Raw genomic sequence first — 25,164 nt, forward strand, 5'->3', positions numbered from 1 at the left:
CTAACCTTGAGTTAGTTAGGGTTGTATATATATTATTAATAACTAAAATATTATAAAATTTAAATATCAAACATTTAAAAATTATAATGCATCACTAACCTCAGTTAGGAACGTTAAATATTCTTAATATTCACAATAATCTTAAAAGTATGGTTGGGTTGGATTGTAACCATATTCGGTTGGTCGAGTTGATCCAACAAAAAATAAAAGTCAACTCATTTGTTTACAAAAAATTCAACCAATTGGGTAATCCAAGTTAGTCAGCTTCGAGAGTCATTTGAACCGTCCTAATATATTATATTGAATATATTAATCACATGGATAAATTGTCAAATAAATCGAACCAAATTTTGTCGATTTTTCAAAAATTTAATTCAATTCAAACTAAATATATATATAATTCAACCCAACCTTTGTGATTTAGGTTATATAATCAGAATTTGTCTAATTATCAGTCCTATGAAGCACTTCTAAAAAAAAGCATGATAGGGTAGGATGGGTTCAGTTGGACTGTAACCTTATCTATGTCCATTAGTTTGACCAAAAAATGTCAACTAAATTTAACATAATTTTTTCAAACTTTTCAAAATTTCAATTTAATTTAAACCAAAAAAGAAAAATAATTTAATCAAACATTTATAATTTAGATTTAATAATCACAGTATTTAAAAAAAAATTCAATTCATTTTTTTTTTAATATAAAGAAAATTAAATGAATTAGTTGAACGACTAAAATAAAGATGTCGTCCGGGCATTGTAAATTGCGACTTTGTAAATGCAATTATCCATTAAATAAAAAAAGAAAATGGGGCCCAGACAATGACAGGTCAACCGCAATAATTTATTGATCTGGACTATGTTTTAAATTTATTAACTATTGACGCATATTAATGACGGACTATAAAAAGGGAACCATCTCTTTTATTTCTAAAATACCCTAATCATTCTAACTAATTCCCGCTATGTCCCTTGACTCTGAATCATCTCCTTCCTCGACCAGGGACTGGTTCTTCCCTCCACAATCCTTCCTACACTCTTACCCCCCCAAATCTCCAACCTACATACGTCGATTTTCTGAAACTTCTCGGATATCGCGGCGCTATGCCGATCATCAGAGGTATCGGAAGAGTTCGTCGTGTATTTCTGATTCGCATTCGTGTTCATCGACCAGTAATGATGCCAAGTTTGCTCGTACTCGACGGAGAATTGATTTCGATCGCCGCAGCGACCTGTCGCTTAAACGTTCCGAATCGGAATTTTCTTCGAAACGGAAGTTGGAGCAGTCGGACGTCTCGAGCTCGGCGAAGAAAGTGTCTGATACTTCGCGTTTGTTTAGGTCGTTTGACAGTACGCTGAAAGTTCGATGGCGTTTTTTGGCTACTGCAGCGTCGGTTTGTTCTCGCTCTCCATCTCTTTCAACGTGTCTTGAGTTATTAACGATTTGAAGTTGACGTGCTTGTATTTGTGTAGATTTTTATCGTGATTTTTGCAACATTGTTGCATGAAAACTCATCTTTACAGGAGCAAGTCAACGGCTTAGAGGTACTCAGTTTGCAAATTACGATTTCGGTGGAGTCTGACTCTCATTTCATATAGCTTTTTACCTTTCTTGTTTCTATGAATTCAACGGGCTTTTCCACTGCTTGCGCTTATTACTCCCTTTATGTAAGTTGCTTTCCACCTGCAGGCCCGGATTTCTAATCTTAACATCAAATTACGAGCGTGTAATTTGTTCGAATCTGGAAGTGAAGATGATGTACGTTCACCGGACGAACTTGCTGATTTTATGGATAAAAGATTAAAAACTTTAGCCTTAATCGCATCTCTTACACTTCTGTTGGCTCCTATTATTATCCTCAAGTACATTGACTCTAAATCAAGATCATTGGAGCACAATTTGGAAGAAGTTTCACTCAATAAGCAGCTTTTGTATAAGGTGGATGTTTTTTTCTCTGTTCACCCATATGCTAAGCCACTGGCATTATTGATAGCAACTCTACTACTAATTATGCTTGGAGGTTTAGCACTCTTTGGAGTGACAGATGATAGCTTAGTCGATTGTCTTTGGTTATCTTGGACATATGTTGCTGATTCTGGAAACCACGCCAACTCTGAAGGTATTGGTCCAAGGCTAGTTTCAGTTTCCGTTAGCTTCGGTGGGATGTTAATATTTGCTATGATGCTTGGCCTTGTATCCGATTCAATATCTGAAAGGTTTGACTCACTTAGAAAAGGAAGAAGTGAGGTTGTTGAACAAAATCACACTTTGATCCTTGGATGGAGCGATAAACTGGTAAAAATCTAATTTCTATTCATCTTATGCTGATATTTCATTTACTAAAAGTTGTGGAAATAAGTTGTATGGTTTATGCTTTTATAATAATTACTTGATGCAAAATCTGGTGCTTAATGTAGTTATATCACATTGCTAATTCATCTACTTCTCCTTTTCTGTTTTCAATGCTATTACATGGATCTAGGGGTCACTTCTGAATCAGATTTCTATAGCCAATGAGAGCTTAGGAGGAGGAACTGTTGTGGTGATGGCTGAACGAGACAAAGAAGAGATGGAACTTGACATTGCTAAAATGGAGTTTGATTTTAAGGGAACCTCCGTTATATGCAGAAGTGGAAGCCCATTAATTCTGGCAGACTTGAAAAAGGTACTTCTATGTAATGCACAAACGTTGCGGTGCTGATATTGTCTTCCATCTGTTAAAGTTTTCTAAATAACTCAAACTAGTTGTAACCCCTGTACTTGGTCAACTAAACTAAAATCTTCAGTTTATTAACATGAAGTCAGAGTCATCTAATGAATCATAACTAGGAAAAGAAATTGGCTTCTGTCCCGACTTACGGATTTTGATAGTGTTTCTGCCAGTGACTAATTGCTAGTTTAAATTTTAAAAATTTTGTGAATGGTTAAAAGTACAACAGCGAAAAGGAGCCTCTTTAGGCTTTTAATCAGGAGCATCTTCTCATCGTGATAGTCAGACCCATACAATGTCTTTATGGTTCATGAATACCATAAGCTTCCAAATGTGCATATGATTATTTACATTAGAATTCTTGCTGCCTCCATGTATACAGGTCTCAGTGTCAAAGGCCCGTGCAATTGTTGTCATTGCTGAGGATGGAAATGCTGATCAAGTAAGTGGAAATATTGGTATCATTGAGTTTTGATGCTCGATTTTTATTTGATATATGTATGTCGCAGAGCGATGCCCGTGCATTGAGAACTGTTTTAAGTCTAACTGGAGTTAAAGAAGGTCTGAGAGGACACATAGTGGTGGAACTTAGTGATCTTGATAATGAGCTTCTTGTTAAACTTGTTGGTGGAGAGCTTGTTGAAACTGTTGTGGCTCATGATGTGATTGGTCGCCTGATGATTCAATGTGCTCGCCAGCCAGGACTTGCTCAGGTTTTTATCAAGTTAAACGATCTTGGTTTCTTTTTTAGATAGGATAAAATATTATCTCCATGCTTCTCAACGTTATTCTCATTGATCAAATGTATGTTCTGCCTCATTAGTTCATATAATAATTCTTTTCTACACCTTCTTATGAGTGACTCGTGTATTTTCTTTTCATGCGGTTGTAGATTTGGGAAGATATCCTTGGTTTTGAAAACTGTGAATTCTACATCAAAAGATGGCCACAATTGAATGGCATGCAATTTGAGGACGTATTGATCAGCTTTCCTGATGCAATTCCTTGTGGAATCAAGGTTGCATCACGAGGTGGTAAAATTGTACTGAATCCTGAGGACTCATATGTCCTGCAAGAAGGTGATGAAGTTCTTGTTATTGCAGAGGATGATGACACTTACGCACCAGCTGCATTACCTACGGTGCTTTCATTTCCCTGTAGAAATTTCATTCCCCCCCCCCCATATTAATGCCATTCACTTTTCTGTTACTGTATTGCTTGCTTTCCTTTCTCGTAGTGGTATTTTATATTTCAACGTCTCTTTAGGAATTTTACAGTCATGCAGTTAGGGGGGGAAGGGTGGGGTGTTGGTGGTTGGATTTGGTTGACGAATTCAAAATGCAAGAGAAGGAATTAGATCGATATATAGGCACTCCCGAGCTTACCTATGAGGGAATTTTATGGATTTATTTGTCAAATAAACTATGCTGACAAAGGGCAATCTGGAGAGAGAGAGAGAGAAGCATTATTTGTTTGTGCCTATTGCCAAGACCAGCATGAAAGCCACAGAAGATGATACTTTGTGGATGGAGGAAAGAGAGAGACAGAGTTATTTAAATAAAAGCTCTGATATACTTCTTTGGATGATTCCTATAATGGATAGAAGTGAGAAAAACACCTTACAACTAAAACTTACAATATTATAACTAATTTGATCACTCAGGTAGGAGAAACATCGTTCATTCATATTGCAAGGCCAACAAGAAAGCCACAGAAGATTCTACTTTGTGGATGGAGGAGAGACATTGACGATATGATTGTGGTGAGTGCTTTTATTAAAGCTCTAATTCTTTCTTTTTGGCATTGGATGCTGCAGGTTTGGAGGGGAAGTCTTCCCAAGGACTTTATTGTTCCAAAATCTGCTGAAAGAATCCTGTTGTGTGGTTGGCGGCGAGATATGGAGGATATGATTATGGTAATGTTAATAAGATCTAAGCACATGCTCCCAGTGCTTCTTGGGTGCAGGTCCTAGCGTTCACATCATGATCATTGTCATTTTTCACATTTTTCGTTTTCAGCTACTGAGAGTAGATTTCATGCTTGTACTTTCTTCTTTTACAAATCCATGCATGCTGCTTGATTTATTGGAATGAGCTCTTTATTGTCCTCATTGGTTTCTACCACTATAGGTATTGGATGCATTTTTAGCTCCGGGTTCAGAGCTTTGGATGTTCAATGATGTTCCTGAGAATGAAAGGGAAAAGAAACTTGTCGATGGCGGTCTTGATATCAGCCGATTGGAGAATATATCTTTGGTTGACCGTGAGGGAAATGCCGTCATTAGGCGTCATTTGGAAAGCCTTCCCTTGGAATCATTTGATTCAGTGAGTAGCATGATTTATTTTCTCACCCTAGAAGCCAAGTATGAGAAGAAAACTACTTTGTTACTGTTAAAAGTAAATTCTTCTCTTTTTTGTATTTTATTCTGTTGTGACATAACCACAATCTGTACAGATCTTGATTCTTGCTGATGAATCTGTAGAGGATTCAGCAATTCAAGCTGATTCAAGATCTCTAGCAACCTTGTTGCTAATACGTGATATTCAGGTACTTCTTTTGAGCTTTGATGTTAAATATATTAGCTTCTTGTATGGCATTAACTGCTATAGCTATGCTCATGGGAGTAAATTCTTCGGTCTTTATGGTTTATTATTTTTATTTTTTTGTTTCATACTCTAGAATATGCATACATATTATTGCCATAAAATCTTGCTTTTAGAGTCTTATTGCATTTTTTGCTGTGACGTGATAAGATTTTAATCTTTCCATCTGGTCATTTGTTCAATCAGATTTGTGGTTTTTGCAGACTAAGCGTATGCCAGTCAGAGGTGCTAAGACTGTAGCATACAGGGGAAGTGTCTCGCAAGGCTCCTGGATTGGAGAAATGCAGCAGGCTTCTGATAAATCGGTTATTATAAGTGAAATTTTGGATCCAAGAACTAAAAATCTGCTTTCAATGTCAAAAATCAGTGACTATGTCTTGTCAAATGAACTTGTCAGTATGGCCTTAGCCATGGTGGCTGAAGATCGTCAAATAAATGATGTTTTGGAGGAGCTCTTTGCAGAAGAGGTATTTTTACTTTTCAATTAGAAGGACAAACATAATTGGTTGTTTTCCTAACCTACCGCTTTTCTGTTATTATCAGGGTAATGAATTGCATATTAGGCAAGCTGATCTGTACCTTCGTGAAGGGGAGGAACTGAGTTTCTATGAAGTACTTTTACGAGCTCGACAGCGAAGAGAGATCGTGATTGGTTACCGTTCAGCTCACGCTGAAAGAGCTGTTATCAACCCTCCAGCCAAGCATGAGCGACGGAAGTGGTATCTAGGAGATGTTTTTGTAGTGATAGCCGAAAAGGAATGACATTCGTAATGCCATTTCTATATAAGTAAGTGATTCTTCTTCATCATTTCAGTGATTTGATTTTGATGATAGAATTCAGAAATTAATTCCATCTGAAAAACCGAACTTAGAATAATCTCAATCACATGACCTTCACTTAGAACTCGGTACAATCTATAGAACACATCCTATCCAAGGTCATAGCCTTAATCACATGAAACGAATAACAATTGTTTGGAGTTGTTAATACAATATGCACTCTTTATTCAGGTAGACTAACATACTATCCGAAGGGAGACAGGCAAAGCATCAAAAAGTGTTTTTATGTTTCAGAGAAATTATTCAGGAGGTGGCTGGTCAACAGCCTTCCCTCTCTCTCTTAGCTTGGCCATAGCTTCTTTCATGGCTTCCTTCCTCTTTCTGCTAGCTAGCACTTTTGCCTGAACTCCACTCAGATTGGGGTCCTTCTTCTCTTGCGGGGGAGGTGGCGGCGGCCTCCTGGCAGCCGCCTCTGCACTCTGGACAACCCCATTATTCAGTCCTAGCATTGCCCCTGTCAAGATCAATGCAGCGTTCCTGCAATTTGAAGAGGAATTTGAACACAGAATTTGTCGTGTTAGAACTGTTGCGATATATTCAAGTAATGACTAGTACGGCTAACAGATAGTCGCATTGGATGCACAGTGATAGGAAACAAATGGTTGTACCTGCGGGAGATGAGATGGCTACGTGCAGTTTGATTGCACTCTTGGCTGCGAGCCTGCAGATTCGGAAGCCTGAGACAGGAGGAACATCGTGGGTTGCTGAATCTGGCGGCTGTGGCATTAGCAGTGGCGGATATTGAAGATAGTGAATGTGCCATTGTTTCTCAATCTCTCACATTACCATGCGGGAATTTATGAAATTATACAATCATTTCTAGTGCTTAAACAAACAGACTATCATCAAAGAGGATATCGCGTGAGGCTTATGAAGAGTATGAATATCGAAATCTATTGGTCAGTTGTGGATAAGGCGCTGTAGTTGTGGGCCCTACACCCAATTCCTTTTCCCATTTTGGATTGGAAAATTTTGAGATCGAACCATAACCTTAGAACAATCAGTAGCGCTCACTACTCTATTAATCTCTTAATTAAATGTTTTTAACCTCCAAAATATGCCTCTTGAATGAAAAATTACATTAAATCCCAATAAGAATTCCATTGACAAAAGAAATATATGTTCTAAAATTTAATGGCAGAATCTAATTCCTTGAGGAAATTGCTAGAAAAATTGGCATGAGGGGGATGAAGTCAAAACTTGATTTGCATTAGAAGAGATTATGGCTGGCTCTCAAAAGTGACACAAAGTCAAGACTAGCAAAAGTATCATAATCTAAGTAACAGAACACTCCAGAGATGTGAAAAGTTCTAGACCAATAAACGTAACTTAATAAGAAATAGCAGAACTGCAATAAAATCCTTGAATGTGGACACCAACTTCTGTTGTTTCATAATTTTATCTTTCACTCGTCGTCCTCATCGTCATCGTCGTCTTCATCAGCATTAGCTTTAGAGTTAAGCGCATTCAAACGCTCGACCAAGCGGGCTTTTCTTTCGTCGTATGTCAGCTTCTTCAAGTTGTACCTGTCATTCAAAAACCCACCAATAGGAAATATTAAGACGAAGCCTCTTAGGAACAATTTCAATCGATTTCCAAAGACCCGAGCGCCATTTATTTCTACCTCTTGTGTGCCTTGGGTTGTGGCTTGTCAGATTTCTTGACTATGGGGTCTGCACGAATGGCAGCATGAACTTTCTTGTATAGTCCCTCAATGTTATCGGCCTCGATGCCCTTCTTGATGTATTGGCTGAAGTGAGATTGATACTTCTCTGGTTCATCTTCCATCAAAGTCTAAAAGGCATATGAACGGAAAATCAAACATTGTTGATAACTTTTTTAAAGAATGAAATAACAACCATCTTACAGATAAAGGTATACCCTCATGTATGCAGCAACGTGGCCACCAAAAATGTACTTCCGATGAACTTCAGCATCAAGCTGCTTACCATCCTTGGAAAATCCAGCAAACCTCTTTTCGCTGTGAGGAATGTCCAATCCACCATCCAAAGCACCCTGCGTTTAACAAATTGAGATACTTTGCAAGCCTTTACAAACAACAAATTCACAGAAACAATCACAAGATGAGAACCGCTTCTAATCAATTTTACTCCGGCATAGAACTACAATAGACTGAAAAAGTAGAGCGCAACTATATGGTTCTAAACCCAGAAGATGTTCAATAGACTGGCAATAAAACGGTAAATATTAGTTCGAACGTAATGGAACCACACGCAAATGTAGAATATAAAGATATTAAATAACAATGAGAACCAGTTGTCCTTGAAATAAGATCATATTTAAAATGCCAACTCTATCAACACAGCATGAATTCAACATTTTAAGAAAGCATTGGTGGAAAAAAAAATCTTAATGTATTTAAGAGATGATAATAATATCAGCTAACTGATGAACTAGAAGTTGAATACACAGTCACTAGGTACCTTAAGAGCACCAAAAACACGATTTCCAGTTGTGGTTTTGAGAAGACCAACATCAAGGAGTGCACGGAATGGCCTTCTTGTATCTGCTGGCTCAACTGAGTAATCTTCACCAGTAGCCTATGAATGCAAGGTCATGGCATGTTAAGCGCATTGAAAATACGATAGATATAGAGATAATGGAAATAGTTAAGATTCAAGATACCTCAACATTGCCCTCGTATTCTTCATCCATCTCAAGCATTTTCAAGACACGTCGAGCCAAGAGAAGTCCAGTGCAGTATGCTATGCAATTATAAAAAATTGTTCAAACACTAGATAGGTTAAGGGGAATATTCAAAATGAAAACATACAAGGAATAAAATGGCGAAAGGGTTAAAAACAAACCTGCAGCATAGTTGGTGAGACCAACTTCAAGCCCATAATGGGGAAGCTCATGAGAATAAGCTGAAGCGAGGACCAAATCACCGGCAATGCTAGCAGAAATAATTTGAGCTGTAACGTCTTTGTTTGACTATTGAAATCCGTTAAGAACATACATGCCAAGATGTGCATTAAATTAGGTGTCTTACTAAAGTAATTAGAAGGACAAGAACAAATTATTTCCATTTGACCATTACAGAGCAACGATCATCCACGCCCTTGCACACAATTGGTAAATTTCAAAAAAAAAATATTCGGATTAAAAGCTTTGGTAGGATACAAATCGAACAACAAAACGATACTTGGGAGTATTGTATTTGTTCTTGTCTTGATTAATAAGACGAATTCTTGCCCGATAGTCAGTCTTTCCCTCTGCGAATATTCAGACAGTCATCAGAAAAATTAAATAAAACCAAAACATTCGGATATTATTTATCTCAGAGAAAATTACCTCTTCTTCTCTTGAACTTGACTTGATAACGTTTGAAGTAGGCCTTTGTTTTCTGGGCTTTGGCAAAAGCCTACAATACATAGCTCGACGTATAAGCACCCCCAGTATTGAAAATATATCACAAGCCACAGAAAATATAAGACTTCAAATTCAAAGTTAATGGTACAATGGCTCCCAAAACAAGGAAATAAAAGGACGATAGCTCAGATTTGTGAAATCGAAGTCGGAAAACGAGTGCGCAGAAATGAGAATTCTTATTCAGGTGGAGTGCGTGGGGAAATATTGAAGAAACCAGTAGAACTCTCAGTACTCGATTAGTTTACATACATGTCCAAACGTGCATAACATGAAATCTATGGATACATACACGTCTCAGAAACAGTAAGATACAGATTCAACTACACAACGAACTACGAAGATGAAAAATGCGAGGGAAAAGTACGAAAATTCAGTGGAATCGTGATGAAGTGAACTTCAATCGTATAACCAGACAGTAGAAACAGGTATATGATCCAACGGTGGGCAAACCAAAGAAGAAAAAAACGAGGGAAAACGCAAGAAGGAGAGAGAAGTAGCTCTCACCATTGTAGACTTGAAGCCGCGAGCGCAGGAAGGAGCCGAAAGGGAAGTGGAGGAAGACAAGGGGAAAGGGCAGACTCCCTTTATATAATAAACCATAGGTTTTCTTTTCTTTTGGGGCATAAAACCCTAGGTTGCTCGTAACGGGCTGACGGCCCATCTAACTATTAAAACTGGGCCGGGCCCATCTAACTATTAAACATGGGCCCGGCCCATCTATTTTAGGGTACAAATAAATTAAAATTTTATGAGTTTCAATTCCCTCAAATTTATTATAAATTTAAAAACATAAAATTTTCCTTATATATACATATATTTGTTTTATTTTTATTTAATTTTATAATTATTTCTTTTTCAATTACTTTTTAAAAAGTAGTTTTTCAAATTATATATTTGAATGGAATGATGATTAAAAATAAATAAATAGATGTTTCGCAGTAACATTTTACTTTTATTAAAAATAAAATTTTAAATAAATGAACCAAACAACCGACTCAACCTAACAAATTTATAGTTAGGATATGACTCGGTGTAACTTCTCCCTACCTGATAGTTATATGTAGTAAGTCGTTGTTGTTGCATTTTGCTTACATTCTCATATACACCAATTTCAATTTCTCAAATCTCGCTTTTCAAAACCATATTTCGAAATTTCTCTGCCCCGTTTTCTAAAACTTTTTTCTTGAATCAGGGCCAGAGGCTCGAGCATACGTCGTTTGGCCATAGGCGACGCAAGAACAAATAGGCTTAACTAACTTGTTGCTGGAAAGTGAGTGTTACACAATCGCAAGTCCGCTGCCATCAAAGTGCGATTACGACAAATGGCGGGCTGAGTTGAGTTAATTATTTAGTAAAATGGTAAAATAAAAATGTCTCGTTATCTTTATATATATATTTAGGCATTTTATGAATATTTATATATTTATATATTTTAATCGTGAGCAATTTCAAACAATTTGGTATGGAACGAAGTTGGTATAGGCTGTATGGTCTTTTAGAAGTATTAGTATGCTTTGTGGTTGTAGTTTTACTATGCGGTTGTGTTTGGTATTATTGAGGTATTATCAATACAATGGATCTCCAGTCACCGGAGGAATCAAGAAACTGAACAATATTAACTACAACGTGTGGGTAACATGCATGACGTCATATCTACGAGAACAAATTTTTTTTGGAGGCTATTGGAAAAAGCAAAATTACGCCTATATAAGAAGAACATAACAGTGTTTTGCGCAAATGAAGAATACAGGTAGACAAGGTAATGTTGTCTTAAAAACCAGAGTCGAATAAGATATACTGAAACACGTTCGGGATGACAAGATGTTGAAATAAACATAGGACACGTTCGAGATAACAAGATGACAAAAGAAGTATAAGACACGTTCAGAATGACGAGACGGTAAGTTATGGATAACGAATTGTTAATAATCTCACAACGCAATATGATAATTGCTTAGTACTTTCACACAGTCAAGTCAATCTATTGGAAGATTACTGGACTAGATTTAGAGTTCATCATCGAATATGCTCAAATGGAGAGAATCATCATCAACTACTTATACAGTTTGAAAATTTAACAGATAGTCAATAAGTCATGACTGAGCAAGTGGGAGATATCAGACTGAATAATGATGTAGAAACACTCTACACAAATAAAAGTCGGAGCAACAATAAGTCGTCCACCAAAAGTGGATACAAAAATGCTGACAAAAGAACAAAACCATCAAGAAAGTGCGCAACAATGTTAGATAGCTTGGAAAAGCGATAACAATAATTATAAAGAGGAGAGATTTGAAGGCATTTGCTGCATTTCAAAAGCTTTTAATAATGTTGCACAATTATTTGCCACGATATTCCATGTAACGACTCAGATCCACCGCTAGCAAATATTGTCCTCTTTGGGCTTTTCCTTTCGGGTTTCCCCTCAAAGCTTTAAAACGCGTGCATCTAAGAGGGGAAGGTTTCCAGACCCTTATAAAGGTGTTTTGTTCTCCTCTCCAATTAATGTGGGACATCACAATCCATCTCCTCTCGGGGCCAGCGTCCTTGCTCGCACTCGTTCCTTCCTCCAATCGATGCGGGACTGCCACCAAATCCACCCCCTTTGGGGTCAGCGTCCTTACTGGCACACCACCTTGTGTCTATCCTCTTTGGGGAACAACGAGAAGGCTGACTGCCACCAAATCCACCCCCTTTGGGGTCAGCGTCCTTACTAGCACACCACCTCGTGTCTATCCCCTTTGGGGAACAGCGAGAAGGCTGACACATTGTCCAGTGTCTGGCTCTGATACCATTTGTAACGACCCAGATCCATCGCCAGCAGATATTGTTCTCTTTGGGCTTTCCCTTTCATGCTAACCTCAAGGGTTTTAAAACACACCTATTAAGGAAGCTTTCCACACCCTTATAAAAGTGTTTTGTTCTCATCTCCAACAATGTGGGACATCACATTCAAGATGTTATCGAAATTAAATATGGCTTGAAGACCACCACCTCGAGTGCATTTAAGCCATCCTCATGGATTTTTTTTATCATTGTTGACTTTTGACTTCACTCTTTATTTTGCCATATTCAAATAAAATTACATTAGAACTATATATATATATATATATATATATATACATTTTTTGAAGTAATAAAGTGACTTATTTATTATTAATTTTTTAAAAATTTAAAAGCTAGAATAAATTTGAAAAGAAAGACAAGACTAAAACTTATTTTAAAAGTCATTAAGTATTTTACTTTATTTTATTAATTTTTAAACATGGGAAGATGAAAATAAATACTTTGAAGTGGAGGAAAATAAAATAATAAAAAACATAATTAATTATATGAAAATGAATTTAAAGCTAATTTTTTTTATTACAATAGTTCAAATTCATGGATGAAAACAAGACATTTATAAATAATAATAATAAATAATAAAAAAGAAAAAAAGAAAAAATAAAAAAAATAAAAAACATAAACATATTTTTTCATATTTTAAAAATAGAATGGCCGATTGCCAGTCTTCCACCTTCCATTGTTGGGAAGTGCAGCACCCTGGGCTTGGAGAGAGAGAGAGCGACGGAGGCAACAGCCGGCCATCTTCACCACCCACCTTCTGCCATGTCCTCTTGCGTACGCCGGATTCCTCTAACAGGGCCTTTCATCTTCTTCTTCTTCTTCTTCCTCTTTTTCCTTTCTTCCGCGCTTGCTTCTGAGTCGGATCATAAGGTACGCAATTTCCTTATCTTTTGAGCTCATCTACCAAACTCTGCACACCAATGAATTGGCCACTTGATCTCCAAGACCTTCCCGTCTTTCCTCCATTTCTCTTTGGATTCTTTATGTCAGATCCGTGCACATTTTGATGCTTTTGCCGCCGTTTGACTGGTTTCGGGTTTTTGACATTAGTCTCTATTGCCGTTTTATATTTTGTCATTTTGAATGTGTTTGTGTTAGCGCTCTATTGCTGGACTGCCGTATTGGATCTCATTTCTGTTTTCATATGTCCATTGGTGCTTCTCACGTTCTAATTTAACCCGCGAACTGTCAATTTGCGGCGGAGGTAGGCGTATATAAGAATATTTCTTGAACTATCCAGCTGATATTGGTTCGACGGTGTCCAGATCAAAGCAGCAGGAACGGAGTCTCTAGCAGTGATGAAGGATTCTTCACGAGTGTTCTTTTTTTCTTTTAATTCCATAAATTTTTTTAATCCAAACCAAGGGGCCAACTGCTGCAGTTAGACAATTAATTTATTTTGTTCAGATCCAAACTTAGCGTTAAGTCAGTCTGCCGCGAAATCTGTTTACACCTTTGCCGCTCTTTTTCCTGCATAAATTCATCAGTATCCTTCTTATTTGTTCTTAGATAATGAAAATGGGTCTTATAGCAGTTCTCCAATAATTTGAATTTGAACCTCTATATGTTATATCCCAGCAATGTTGTAAAGGTACATTTTCCAATATATATTTCTTTCCCGTAGTTTTACAAGGTTCTGTTATTTAGATTCCATGCTGTTCGTCTGAGCTGGCATTTTCTTTATGTAAAAGAAAGAAGTTCTCCAAAGATCCTGATACTTACAAAAGACAACAACTTTGATTCTTTTTTTAATTCATGCACTACCGGTTTCCCATAACTTTTTGAACGTCACGTTTAGCTAGCTGGATAACATGGTCAACGTGATTATTCTTTTATGTTTTAGTTGTGTTTTAGTGACATCCCCTCCAGCAATTTGTTTGCATAGTGTATATTGATAAAGATGCTGCTTGATATGAACCTTCTCTGTTTTTCGTTTAGTTTAAAGTTTGTGAAGTTTTTTAGTGCTTAAGATTCTAATTCGAGTTGCTTACCCTCCCTTCATAATCATTAATTGCAGTATCAACCAGGGGAATCAGTTGTTCTCTGGGTAAACAAAGTTGGCCCTTATAATAATCCACAAGAAACATATAATTACTATAGCCTTCCATTTTGTCACCCATCTGGGGAATCTGCTCACAAATGGGGTGGTCTTGGTGAGGTCCTTGGTGGAAATGAACTTATTGACAGCCGGATCGAATTAAAGTTTCAGAGTATGCAATATTTCGTGTTATGCTAAATCTGATAAGCTAGGCATGGCTATACAGTTTGCTCATTAATATTTTCATGTTGCAGGAAATGTGGACAGAACTACCATTTGTCATCTTGATCTCGATGAAATAACGGTTAAACAATTCAAGGATGCAATCAAGAGCAGTTACTGGCTTGAATTCTTTATGGGTACGATCTTTATAATGTTTTATAGCTATGCTAGCACATACTTGTTTGAATGGTGATATAATTCACTTCGGAAAATTTATTAAAATTGAATTTATCTGTCCATCACAACCTCATTTGCTTGTTGAGGAATAGGCCAGTTAGTTAAACATCTTAATCACTTTCAATTAGAACAATGGAAACTAATTGTCCTAACTTGTTTTTACTACTAAAAACGATATAAATTGGTAAAAGGGGTTTCATCAAATTTCTTTTTAATCTCATTAAAAAAGGTAGAACGGTACCTAATCTCATTAGAAACTCGGAAGAATTTCAATGTTAGACATAAGGAGAGGAGGATATATAGAAGGGAACCTTGCTCGTCATAACTGAACTAAAGCAAGACCGCTTTCAATATTGTTGATCTCCTTTTCTTATTGGCAATAGATTTTTTATCTCATATTAGTTTAATTTCATAATGAATTACAACAACTCGATCACCATTTTGATTTTGATGGTAAGTGATTTTGATGAGGGAGTTATCCTTACAATAGTTTCACACATTGTTAAAAGCAAATCCTATTTTTAAGTATGGTTTCTATTTGATCCTTAGATTTCAAAATTTTACTATATTACCTTTGAGTTTTGAGTTTAGTTTCCATTTGGTCCTAGGTTTCAAGATTTTACAATTTTAACTTAGTTTTTATCACTAATGCTCATGTGATAATACTTACTTTTAGTCATTTGTGTTCATTTTCTATTAATTAACTTAAAAAAATTAAATTAAGTATGATTAAATTAGTTTTCATTAAATTTTTGTCACTGTTAATTTAAAAATTCCACATCATGATTAAATTATTTAGTTGAAAGTTAACATCAAAGGTCAAAGGTGAGCATTTATCGGTAAAATCTTGTAACTTGGGGATTAAAATGGAAACTAAACTCAAAGGTCAAAGATAAAAATATAGTATTTTGAAACATAGGGACCAAATGGAAATCAAACTCAAAATTCATGGACCAAAAAGATATTCTTTTTCTTTCAAAGAAAAACATGCCCCCCCCCCCAGATAGACACTCAAGTTTTTCCATGCCATCTCAACGTTGTATTCTTTGGCCCAGAAAAATAATTATTTGACAGTTAGGTAATAAGAAATGAGCAGAATGTGTTGAATTGGATCTTAACTTCAATTAGCAACAAACTGCAGCTTACAATCAATTGTTTCTTTTGCCTCTTTTATTTTCCTCCAGGTTATATCTAGTTGTAGCCTTGTGATCTTGATTCTTTATTGTAAAACTGACTCTTGTTTTATGTATATGTTTTTTTCTTATTCTTTTCATGCCAAATACAAGTTCAGATGATCTGCCTTTATGGGGTATGTTCTCTGCCTGCTGCAGTTTGTTCAATTGGAGAGTTCTTATATTAGTTGATGGCTTGCTGAAATTTTGTTTTGCACTGTTTAGGCTTTGTTGGAGAGCTGCATTCAGACAAGAATAGTGATGCTGAAAAACATGTTCTGTACACTCATAAGAATATTATTGTTAAATACAACAAAGACCAGGTTTGTGAAAGTTCGAACTTTATACGGACTTTTATTGTGGTACTCGGTCAATTGATTTATAACAGCTAAACTTTTGCCTGTAGATTATTCATGTGAATCTTACTCAAGAAAGCCCAAAGTCCTTGGAGGTTGGAAGATCTTTGGACATGACATATTCTGTCAAATGGATACCTACCAATGTCACTTTTGCCCGCCGCTTTGATATCTATTTGGATTATCCGTTTTTTGAGCACCAGGTATTCTATTGAATTTTAATAAATTTAACCTTTTATTTATTAACTTCTCATCCTGTTCAGTTGTAAAAAGGTCATCGCAACAGTTTTAATTAACTTCTCATCCTGTTCAATTGTAAAAAGGTCATCGCAACAGTTTTAATTAACTTCTCATTTTTAATAAATGCTAAGTTTGCCTGAAAAGGAAATTCGGCATTCTTCAGAAAATAAAAAAGAAAAATCTTGACCAAAAAGTGTTCAACTTCTATGTTTGGATTCCCAAACAGGATACCTTACTCTCTTGTGCAGTTTCTTTGCTCTTCTGGTCATACTTACGTTCATTGTGCTTATGTTTCCGTTTTAGTTATGTAGCTACTTTGCTTGGCACTCTCTGTTCTATTTTAACCAAGGATGGCACGTGTTTGAATGTGCAGATCCATTGGTTCTCTATTTTTAACTCCTTCATGATGGTCATCTTCCTTACTGGTTTGGTGTCAATGATATTAATGCGGACTCTTAGAAATGACTATGCAAAATATGCTCGGGAGGATGATGATCTGGAGACTCTGGTGATATTCCCTTGCTTTTTTGATCTCTTTCTTTCTTTATATATCTATTTATATCTGTGTGCATACTTGTATATTTATGTTTTCACGCATGCATAGATGTATATATACCTGTTTTTTTTAATATAAATTTTTGCTCCATGTTTGAGAAAATATTTATCTCATCAATTCTTTGTGTGTGCATATATTTTGTTTTCAGGAACGGGATGTCAATGAAGAGTCTGGCTGGAAGCTTGTTCATGGAGACGTTTTTAGATCTCCTCGTGGTCTAGTTATTCTTTCAGCTGTTGTGGGCACAGGTGCTCAGCTTGCAGTACTTGTTCTTCTCGTTATCTTATTGGCAATTGTTGTAATGTTGTATGTCGGGTATGTAATATTTTGCCTTTTTATTATAGTTTGTACCTTTTCTTTACAACGAAGTCAGCATACTTATTGAATTAATAACCATGCAATGTCAAATCTCTCTTGTGCCTTCTCTTTGATTTCATTTCATCTCTTCATTTGTCATGTTTTTCTTGCAACTGTTCCATTTCGATGCAGGAGAGGTGCAATTATCACAACTTTCATTGTATGCTATGCACTTACATCATCTCTATCAGGTTATGTGAGTGGTGGAATGTACTCACGCCATGGTGGTAAGCATTTTATCTACTAATTTTCCTGTTATCCTTCTTTATACTTCAATATATGCTTGAGTATGGTTCTTATGTGGTTATTTCTTCTGTTACATTCCATCATCAGGTAAAAGTTGGATAAAGTCGATGATCCTCACAGCCTCTCTATTTCCCTTCACATGCTTTGGAATCGGCTTCGTTTTGAACATGATTGCTGTATTCTATGGTTCTTTAGCAGCTATTCCATTTGGCACCATGGTCGTTGTTTTTGTCATTTGGGCTTTCATTTCTTTCCCTCTGGTACTTCTCGGTACGGTTGTTGGAAGAAACTGGAGTGGCACTGCAAACAACCCTTGCCGTGTGAAGACCATCCCTCGTCCAATTCCTGAGAAGAAATGGTACCTCACGCCGTCTGTGGTCTCATTGATGGGTGGATTGTTGCCCTTTGGCAGCATCTTCATTGAGATGTATTTTGTCTTCACATCTTTCTGGAATTACAAGGTGAAGTGCCCTGTTTTTGTGTGCATGTGGTTGGTTAATTGTGAAACTAGCAAGTTATTAAGTGCAATAGTATGATGAACTTGTCAATTGTAGCAATTGATGAGGTGCCAAGGGAATCCACAAAAATTGTCCCAATTAGGTAGAATAAAAATAGGCCTACAAAATTATGTAAAGGACAGAAATAATGCACCTGCATAACCCAAACATCTACGTCAAATTCTGAATTTCTTCCATGACTGCGCTTTATCTTAAAATACTCTTTAGTTCATTCCTACCCAAACCTCTCAAGCAGGCACCCTCATAGAGTTAAACCAAAAGACCTTGGGACTTGACTTTGTAGTCATGACCATGAAGACAACGCAGAAAGTATAGTTTTGAATCTGCATGTAAATTGAACATGATCCGTGATACGATTATGCAATTATCCCTCCAAGATGTTTATAATTTTCTATTAGTTGAATGGCCTAAAGATAACAATTATTTTTACATATAATTGTTGCAAGAACCCATACATCAATTTTCTTTTTGGTTCTTCCTGTCTAATTTTTTTCGAGACTTCTTAGGATTGAGAGTAACAATGATTTTTCCAGAAGAAAGATAGGCTAGGTAGAAGGTTTTTGGATTATTTACGTTTGCAGCACACTGTCTTATGCTGGAGCATATCCCATAATTTTTCTGATACATACTTGATCTTTATTATAGAACTTGATTGGAATTGCTTCTCACAAGGTCTCTAGTTAGGTTGCGGTGTTGCTCAAAAAGCTCACTCCGTTTGCTTCCTTTTTGTACTTTTGAGCAGTAATGTATCGTCGTTTCTTATCATAAGAAATAACGACCGAAAAAATTATTTGACGTTGCTGGTGTTGGTGGAAATAGTTGCATAAAATTTATTGGAAGCGTCACAACTGATTCGCCTCGTGTTGAACATGATTTTTTAAAGTTATAACATTCCATTCTTGTCAGCAGGTGTACTATGTCTATGGCTTTATGCTGCTGGTTTTTCTGATTCTCATTATTGTTACAATTTGTGTCACAATCGTTGGGACATACTTCTTGCTCAATGCTGAGAACTATCACTGGCAGTGGACTTCTTTCTTCTCTGCTGCATCAACCGCTGTTTATGTGTACTTATACTCAATATACTACTACTATGTTAAGACAAAGATGTCAGGCTTCTTCCAGACCAGCTTCTATTTTGGATATACCTTGATGTTCTGTCTTGGATTAGGAATTTTATGCGGTGAGTTGTTGCATACTTCTCTAAATTTCAGCAACTTTTTGAATCCGCTTTTTAATCTTCTGTTTTCTAAATTACATGTTCTATAAATTATTTTTACTTCCACTACAGACTGCTGTGGATTTTATACTTGTTAACATTTTATTGTTTGCCTCTGGTATTCTTTAAGATGAGCACGTTTCTTTAGCACGGTATCGATCGAACCCAGGTGATTAATTTTCTGAATGTGCAGGAGCTGTGGGCTACCTTGGCTCCAACTTGTTCGTGAGGAGGATCTACAAAAACATCAAGTGCGATTAGGGGTTGATACAAGAGAAAAAGAAGACCACACTTAGCTTCACTTTCCGCTTCATCGTGTCGATGTTGTTTCGAAAATCCTGAGAGGAAGCGATTGTATCATATAGCAGGCAGGAGATGTCTTCTTGCAAACGCCTGTTGGATTGAACTCACAGGGTTAGTGTTTGTGGGTGCATGGTTTTTATGCATTAGGAGTGCCCAATTTTGTTCTGTTTTTTCTTTTGTGATTCACATTTCCTCGGCTGTAAGTGATATCTCGGTCATGAGAAGGGCAGAGATTGTTTCTTTTTAAGGCTTAGAAAGGTTATATTCATTTTTTCATGCCCTCCCTCTACAGATCTTTGCCCATTTTTTTGGACACAAAGCTCTACTGGAAGGAGTTTCCTTGTGCTTAACTTTACTTAAACAGCAATCACATGTTTTAAAAAAAGATTGTTTTTCTTTCCCTAAATGAGTTATTAAGGATTCTTCGTTCCATATGTTCATTTCGTGAACGCTTTAATTTCTCTATTAATTCGTTAAAATTCGTGCTATTATAAGGGTTCTAAACTCCTTCCTTAGAACACTATTACGTTGGTCATGGGGAATGGTAGCCCCGACTTTCGTAGGTCTTTGGTTCGACAGGCACATATTTCTATCCATTTCTGTAGAGTAAAGGGGAAGTTGGCAGAGCTTTCTCAACGTTTTAGAAGGGAGATGGGGCTTTTATCTCGAAAAAAAAAAAAGTATGGCATCGTATTAGGTTGATAGGGAAAACTAAGGTCTTACCTTTACAAAGGGCGCTCCAAGGCCTGCTCTTCTTCCTCCTCTTCTCTTATGAAAGCATTTACTCTTTTCCTTTTTAAAGTATTAGGTTGGAGTTTTGATCGAACTTTCCATGAGATTCATAGTTGCTAATTCAGAATTGTCAACTCGGAACAAAAAAGAAAGGAGTTAAGATTGAGTCTTTCCTTGATCTTTGTCTTGTCTCGGATTGTTGGTTGAGTCATAACTTAACATTGATTTCAATTTTTATTTACTTTTGGAACACTTTAATTCATTTATTAATTTGTTAAAATATAGTTTAATTGAGTTAAAATTAACATACAAATATTTAAATACTACCATTATTGTACAAAAAAGGAAAAAAAAAAAGAGCAAGAAAATGCCTATCATACTGAAGTTGAAAGAAATAAAGAAAGAAATAAAACGGCGTCGTTTAAGATAAACGAGGACCCTCTGTCGCCTTTATACTTCACCCAAAACCCTTCAGAAAATATTTTCCCCAAACCCTCGGTTCTTTGTCCATTACAACTACGGTCTCGAACCAGTTATGGCATTGCATTCACTTCGTCTCCGCCGCACCTTGTCCGCTCTTTCCGGTTTCCACCGCCATGTTTCTTCGACTTCGGCCGTATCTGCTCAAACTAGCCACTCTATTTTATTTACTTCCCCTGTTTCACTATCAAAGTCTCCCGCCATGATCTCACCATGTTGGCCTCTGAGATCATCGTCAATGGCGCTCTCTTACCGGTCATCGTTTGGGAGCAATACCGAAGATGACAAGATAGGGCCCGATACAATACTGTTCGAGGGCTGCGATTACAACCACTGGCTCATCACCATGGAATTCCCTAAGGACCCTAAACCCACTCCTGAGGAGATGGTTCGGACCTACGAAGAAACCTGTGCCAAAGGCTTAAATATAAGGTTTTATTTCTTTTCGACTTTTGTTAAAGCATGAGTTTTAGAACTTACATCCTGCCTCTCTTGCCTCCTTACTCGCTACACGAGAGGCGCAACTTCGTTTGAATTGTCTCTTCAATTATTCATGTCATTATATTTTTGGAACCATTTGAATTTTGACTGTTCTGATTTGCATTTTCTCCTCATTTCAATTTTATGATTGATAAAGTGAAGATATCTCGGTGTGGCTATGCATACTTCTGGTAGGAAATCTATATGCCACTCCCAAGATTATTTAGGATGGATAGTTTTGTTCCTTTACAGTTTTCAATCGCAACGCAGATGCTGCTGATATGAAATGACTCCAAACTATTTTTTATTGAATATTAACGAGTAAACCTGAGTTATATATATCTATCATCACTCAATTTCTTCTATTTTCTCTGTAATATGCTTCCTTCATCATCCTGAATCAAATACTCTCTGAAGCTAACGGGAATTTGATATATTATTTAAGGCAAGAGAGGTGGTGTAACTGTCCAACCCACCATTAGCCGATATTGTTTTCTTTGCGCTTTCCTTTTCGGGCTTCCCCTCAAGTTTTTTAGAACGTATCTACTAGGGAGAGGTTTCCACATCCTTATAAAGAAGATTTCGTTCTCTCTCCAACCGATGTGGGATCTCACATTTCACTCCTCTTGGGAGCCCAGCGTCATCGCTGGTACACCGCCCGATGCTTGGCTCTGATACCATTTGTAACGGCCCAAGCCCACTGCTAGCAGATATTGTCATCTTTGGGCTTTCCCTTTCGAGCTTCCCCTCAAGGTTTTTAAAATGCCTCTACTTGGGAGAGGTTTCCACACCCTTATAAGCTTCGTTCCCCTCTCCAACTAATGTGAGATCTCACAGGTGGAGGTTTCATTTCTCATCCTATGTTTTTTTTGTTGTTGGTTGGAGTGTGTAGGCTGGCTTAGTTGATGGAATGTTCATGGTATTATTTATTAATATATGGTAGTATTATGTTACCCACTGTGGACTTGACCAGTACTGAAAAGGTTAAGCTATTATAATTCATATATTTAGGTTATGAGATCAAGTTTTAATGCTACCTCAGGATATTTATCCTCTGGTTTTCTTAACCTTTAGATATCCTATTATAAGATTAGTTATCATGTTGATGCAGGTAACTTGGCCTTTAACACCCATAGATCTTTAAGTTGGTGTATTTTCTGTCTTACCAACCATGGCATCTTCAAGAGAATCTTGCTCTTGTAGCCATCGCATGATCTTATCACATTCTTTATTCTCACTATGTTCACGACAATTTTTACCTTGTTGCTGAAATTTAAACTGATTGAAGCTGCTGTAGCTTAGTATTTTGAGATGATTAAATTTGAAAAAATTGTGCCTCTGTTTAACATTCTTTCCCCAAACCATGAACAGTGTGGAAGAAGCAAAAAAGAAAATGTATGCTTGTAGTACAACAACGTATCAGGGGTTTCAAGCTGTGATGACAGAAGAAGAATCAGAAAAATTTCGCGGTAGTTGCTAAAGACATTTACTTTTCCACCATTCAGATATCATGTTCCATGCTGATTTTCCATATTTGTTTTTCTAGGTTTACCTGGTGTTGTGTTTATATTGCCTGATTCTTACATTGATCCTGTAAACAAGGAGTATGGAGGTATGCAAATTTCCAAATTGACAATGACTAATGTGGGGGGTATACTAAATGTGCCATTTCTTTCTTTGAATTTGGTACTTTATTTTGTAATCATCAGGAGACAAATATATTGATGGAACAATTATACCAAGACCACCGCCCGTTCAATATGGGAGGCAGGGGGGAAGGTATCGTGAACGGAACAGAAATACCGATCAACCGAGATATGATAGGGGGAATAGACCAGCACCGAATTGGCAAGGTAATGCATCCTTCGGTCAACAGGGTTCTATGCAAGGAGATGGACGCAATTTTGGGCCTTCACAGAACTATACACCACAAGGTCCACCCCAAAATTATGGCCCCCCTGGGCCTGGAGAAAGGAGAGATCCTTCACCTATGAACAATTATGCTCCTGAAGGAAGAGATCCCTATCAGGGTGGAAGGGGTCCAATGCCTTCTAATCAAGGAAACTACAACCAATGGGGGCAGGGAAGTCATAACCATGATGTGCAAGGAAATTACCAACCCCAAGGAGGAGCGCAGAGAGGTTATGTACCGCCACCGGGCCAGGGTAATTCTGGTAATGGTTTTAATCCTGCACAGGGTGGAGCTCATGGGCAAGGCGGATATCATGGCCATGGAACAGGAACAGGAACGCCTTATGGTCAAGGACAGAGTCATGGATCTTATCCAGGCTCGACCGAAGGTCAAAGATTTTCGCAGGGCGATGAAAGAAACATGCAAGGAGAACAACGAAACTACACTCCTGGTGGACAAACATGGAACAACAACCAAGTAAGACATTTTATAATACAGTAAACACTAAATAGTTTGATCCATTCATTTTTCTTACAATGCTAGAATTGGTTGTTAGTAGATAGATGTGTCTCTCTGGAAAAACCTCTGTAAACTGAACCGAAGGTCGATGAACGCCGTTTATTCTCTCAGAGTTACATGATATGTGTGCTTTAGAGTTCCATTTTAACAACGAAATCTATTGATTTTTTGCAGGGGAGATTTTGAATATTTGATGTGAAGAGACTTAAGAGGAAGGAACCATGAGGGCATTCCATTTGTCTCTCGTGTTTCTTGTAGGAAAACAATTAGGGGAAAGCTTTTAGAATTTGTTCTTGTGTTGGGTTATTTTCTTTGCTGTTAGGCTTGCTTCTTCTCCCTCATGGATGTCGTCTTGGAGAACCACTTTCTTTTTATTGCCATGGCTATCATGAAATTTACTTATATAAATTTAGTCTGTTGATTACACTTTATTCTTATAAAGCTGAAGCTGTTTATTATTTTATAAGCACTTTAATAAACTAATCCAATATGTCACCTAAAACCAAGTTCTATGTGGAGTAGTTTTTTTTTTTTTTTTTTTTTTTTTTTTTTTTTTTTTNTTATTATAGAAGATAACACTTTATAGATTGAATTTGATTCACACTATGCTTTTAGGTTGAAATGTATCCAAATTTATTGAAAATTTACATTTTGTATAAATATATATTATTTTTATTTTTATTTAATTTCATAATTATTTATTTTTCAACTGCTCTTTAAAATAATATTTAATTATTTGAAAGATAAATTTTAAAATAAAATGTTTGAATAATGAATAAATAAATATTTTATGAACTAACCTTTTATTTTTATTAAACACAAAAAGTTTGAATAAATAACTTGAACCAACTTAAACCCAAAAAGTTTAGGGTTGGATTCGGTAAGTTCATTATTTAATAAGTATAGTTTAAGTGAAAATTTACGACCAAAACAATTATCTTGTCTCATCTCAACCCACTCTTGTTGGTCTTTTTCCTTTCACTTATTTCTATTGATTACGCGAGTCACGAGATGATAAACAAATGACTGCATAACGAAGTGGATTAGCGGTCTGACTTTGGATCATAATTTGACTTCCACTGTGGTTGGTCTTCTTCCTTTTAATTCACTTATTTCTATTTATCATTTATCGAGTAATTGTGCGAGTCACGAGACAAAGAACAAATGATTGCATAGCGTAGTGGATTAGCATGTTTGATTTTGGATTAGAAGGTTGTGGGTTCAACTCCCATTGTGGTCGGTCTTC

The 25,164-nt window shown here is 36.7% G+C and overlaps 5 protein-coding genes across 8 annotated transcripts; 3 read left to right on the forward strand and 2 right to left on the reverse strand.

Annotated features, from left to right (window-relative positions):
• Positions 1-926: 926 nt before the first annotated feature.
• On the forward strand, positions 927-6,817 carry LOC111791105 (ion channel CASTOR-like). Of its 4 annotated transcripts, none has more exons than XM_023672429.1 (13): positions 927-1,391; positions 1,471-1,542; positions 1,688-2,293; positions 2,481-2,663; positions 3,091-3,150; positions 3,218-3,421; positions 3,601-3,849; positions 4,372-4,623; positions 4,838-5,032; positions 5,163-5,255; positions 5,515-5,778; positions 5,855-6,098; positions 6,737-6,817. In XM_023672429.1, the coding sequence occupies exons 1-12, from the start codon at positions 963-965 to the stop codon at positions 6,071-6,073; spliced, it is 2,826 nt and encodes a 941-aa protein (XP_023528197.1). In that variant the 5' UTR covers positions 927-962; the 3' UTR covers positions 6,074-6,098; positions 6,737-6,817. The 4 variants fall into 4 exon arrangements, with proteins under 4 accessions (XP_023528197.1, XP_023528119.1, XP_023528355.1 ...); XM_023672351.1 differs by lacking the exon at positions 6,737-6,817 and adding an exon at positions 6,323-6,414; XM_023672587.1 differs by lacking the exon at positions 6,737-6,817 and adding an exon at positions 6,323-6,414 and having other exon boundaries at positions 4,372-4,470.
• Positions 6,160-7,047, reverse strand: LOC111791441. Its single transcript, XM_023672822.1, has 2 exons — positions 6,760-7,047; positions 6,160-6,628 (listed from the first exon to the last, which is right to left on the reverse strand). The coding sequence occupies exons 1-2, from the start codon at positions 6,912-6,914 to the stop codon at positions 6,391-6,393; spliced, it is 393 nt and encodes a 130-aa protein (XP_023528590.1). The 5' UTR covers positions 6,915-7,047; the 3' UTR covers positions 6,160-6,390.
• Positions 7,048-7,339: 292 nt separating this feature from the next.
• On the reverse strand, positions 7,340-10,122 carry LOC111791363 (60S ribosomal protein L5). The gene is made up of 9 exons (XM_023672704.1): positions 10,049-10,122; positions 9,467-9,536; positions 9,296-9,387; positions 8,980-9,106; positions 8,798-8,877; positions 8,596-8,712; positions 8,033-8,167; positions 7,776-7,945; positions 7,340-7,677 (listed from the first exon to the last, which is right to left on the reverse strand). The coding sequence occupies exons 1-9, from the start codon at positions 10,049-10,051 to the stop codon at positions 7,557-7,559; spliced, it is 915 nt and encodes a 304-aa protein (XP_023528472.1). The 5' UTR covers positions 10,052-10,122; the 3' UTR covers positions 7,340-7,556.
• A 2,920-nt stretch (positions 10,123-13,042) lies between these two features.
• Positions 13,043-20,195, forward strand: LOC111791522 (transmembrane 9 superfamily member 1-like). Its single transcript, XM_023672939.1, has 12 exons — positions 13,043-13,261; positions 14,409-14,601; positions 14,684-14,788; positions 16,120-16,137; positions 16,226-16,323; positions 16,407-16,559; positions 16,970-17,104; positions 17,301-17,467; positions 17,642-17,736; positions 17,843-18,216; positions 19,183-19,456; positions 19,686-20,195. The coding sequence occupies exons 1-12, from the start codon at positions 13,154-13,156 to the stop codon at positions 19,751-19,753; spliced, it is 1,788 nt and encodes a 595-aa protein (XP_023528707.1). The 5' UTR covers positions 13,043-13,153; the 3' UTR covers positions 19,754-20,195.
• Positions 20,196-21,006: 811 nt separating this feature from the next.
• LOC111781831 (multiple organellar RNA editing factor 1, mitochondrial) lies at positions 21,007-24,381 on the forward strand. The gene is made up of 5 exons (XM_023662546.1): positions 21,007-21,439; positions 22,859-22,956; positions 23,034-23,099; positions 23,197-23,876; positions 24,093-24,381. The coding sequence occupies exons 1-5, from the start codon at positions 21,063-21,065 to the stop codon at positions 24,102-24,104; spliced, it is 1,233 nt and encodes a 410-aa protein (XP_023518314.1). The 5' UTR covers positions 21,007-21,062; the 3' UTR covers positions 24,105-24,381.
• Positions 24,382-25,164: the final 783 nt, after the last annotated feature.

This window comes from Cucurbita pepo, chromosome LG01 (assembly GCF_002806865.2).
Source record: "Cucurbita pepo subsp. pepo cultivar mu-cu-16 chromosome LG01, ASM280686v2, whole genome shotgun sequence".
NCBI classification, from domain to species: domain Eukaryota; kingdom Viridiplantae; phylum Streptophyta; class Magnoliopsida; order Cucurbitales; family Cucurbitaceae; genus Cucurbita; species Cucurbita pepo.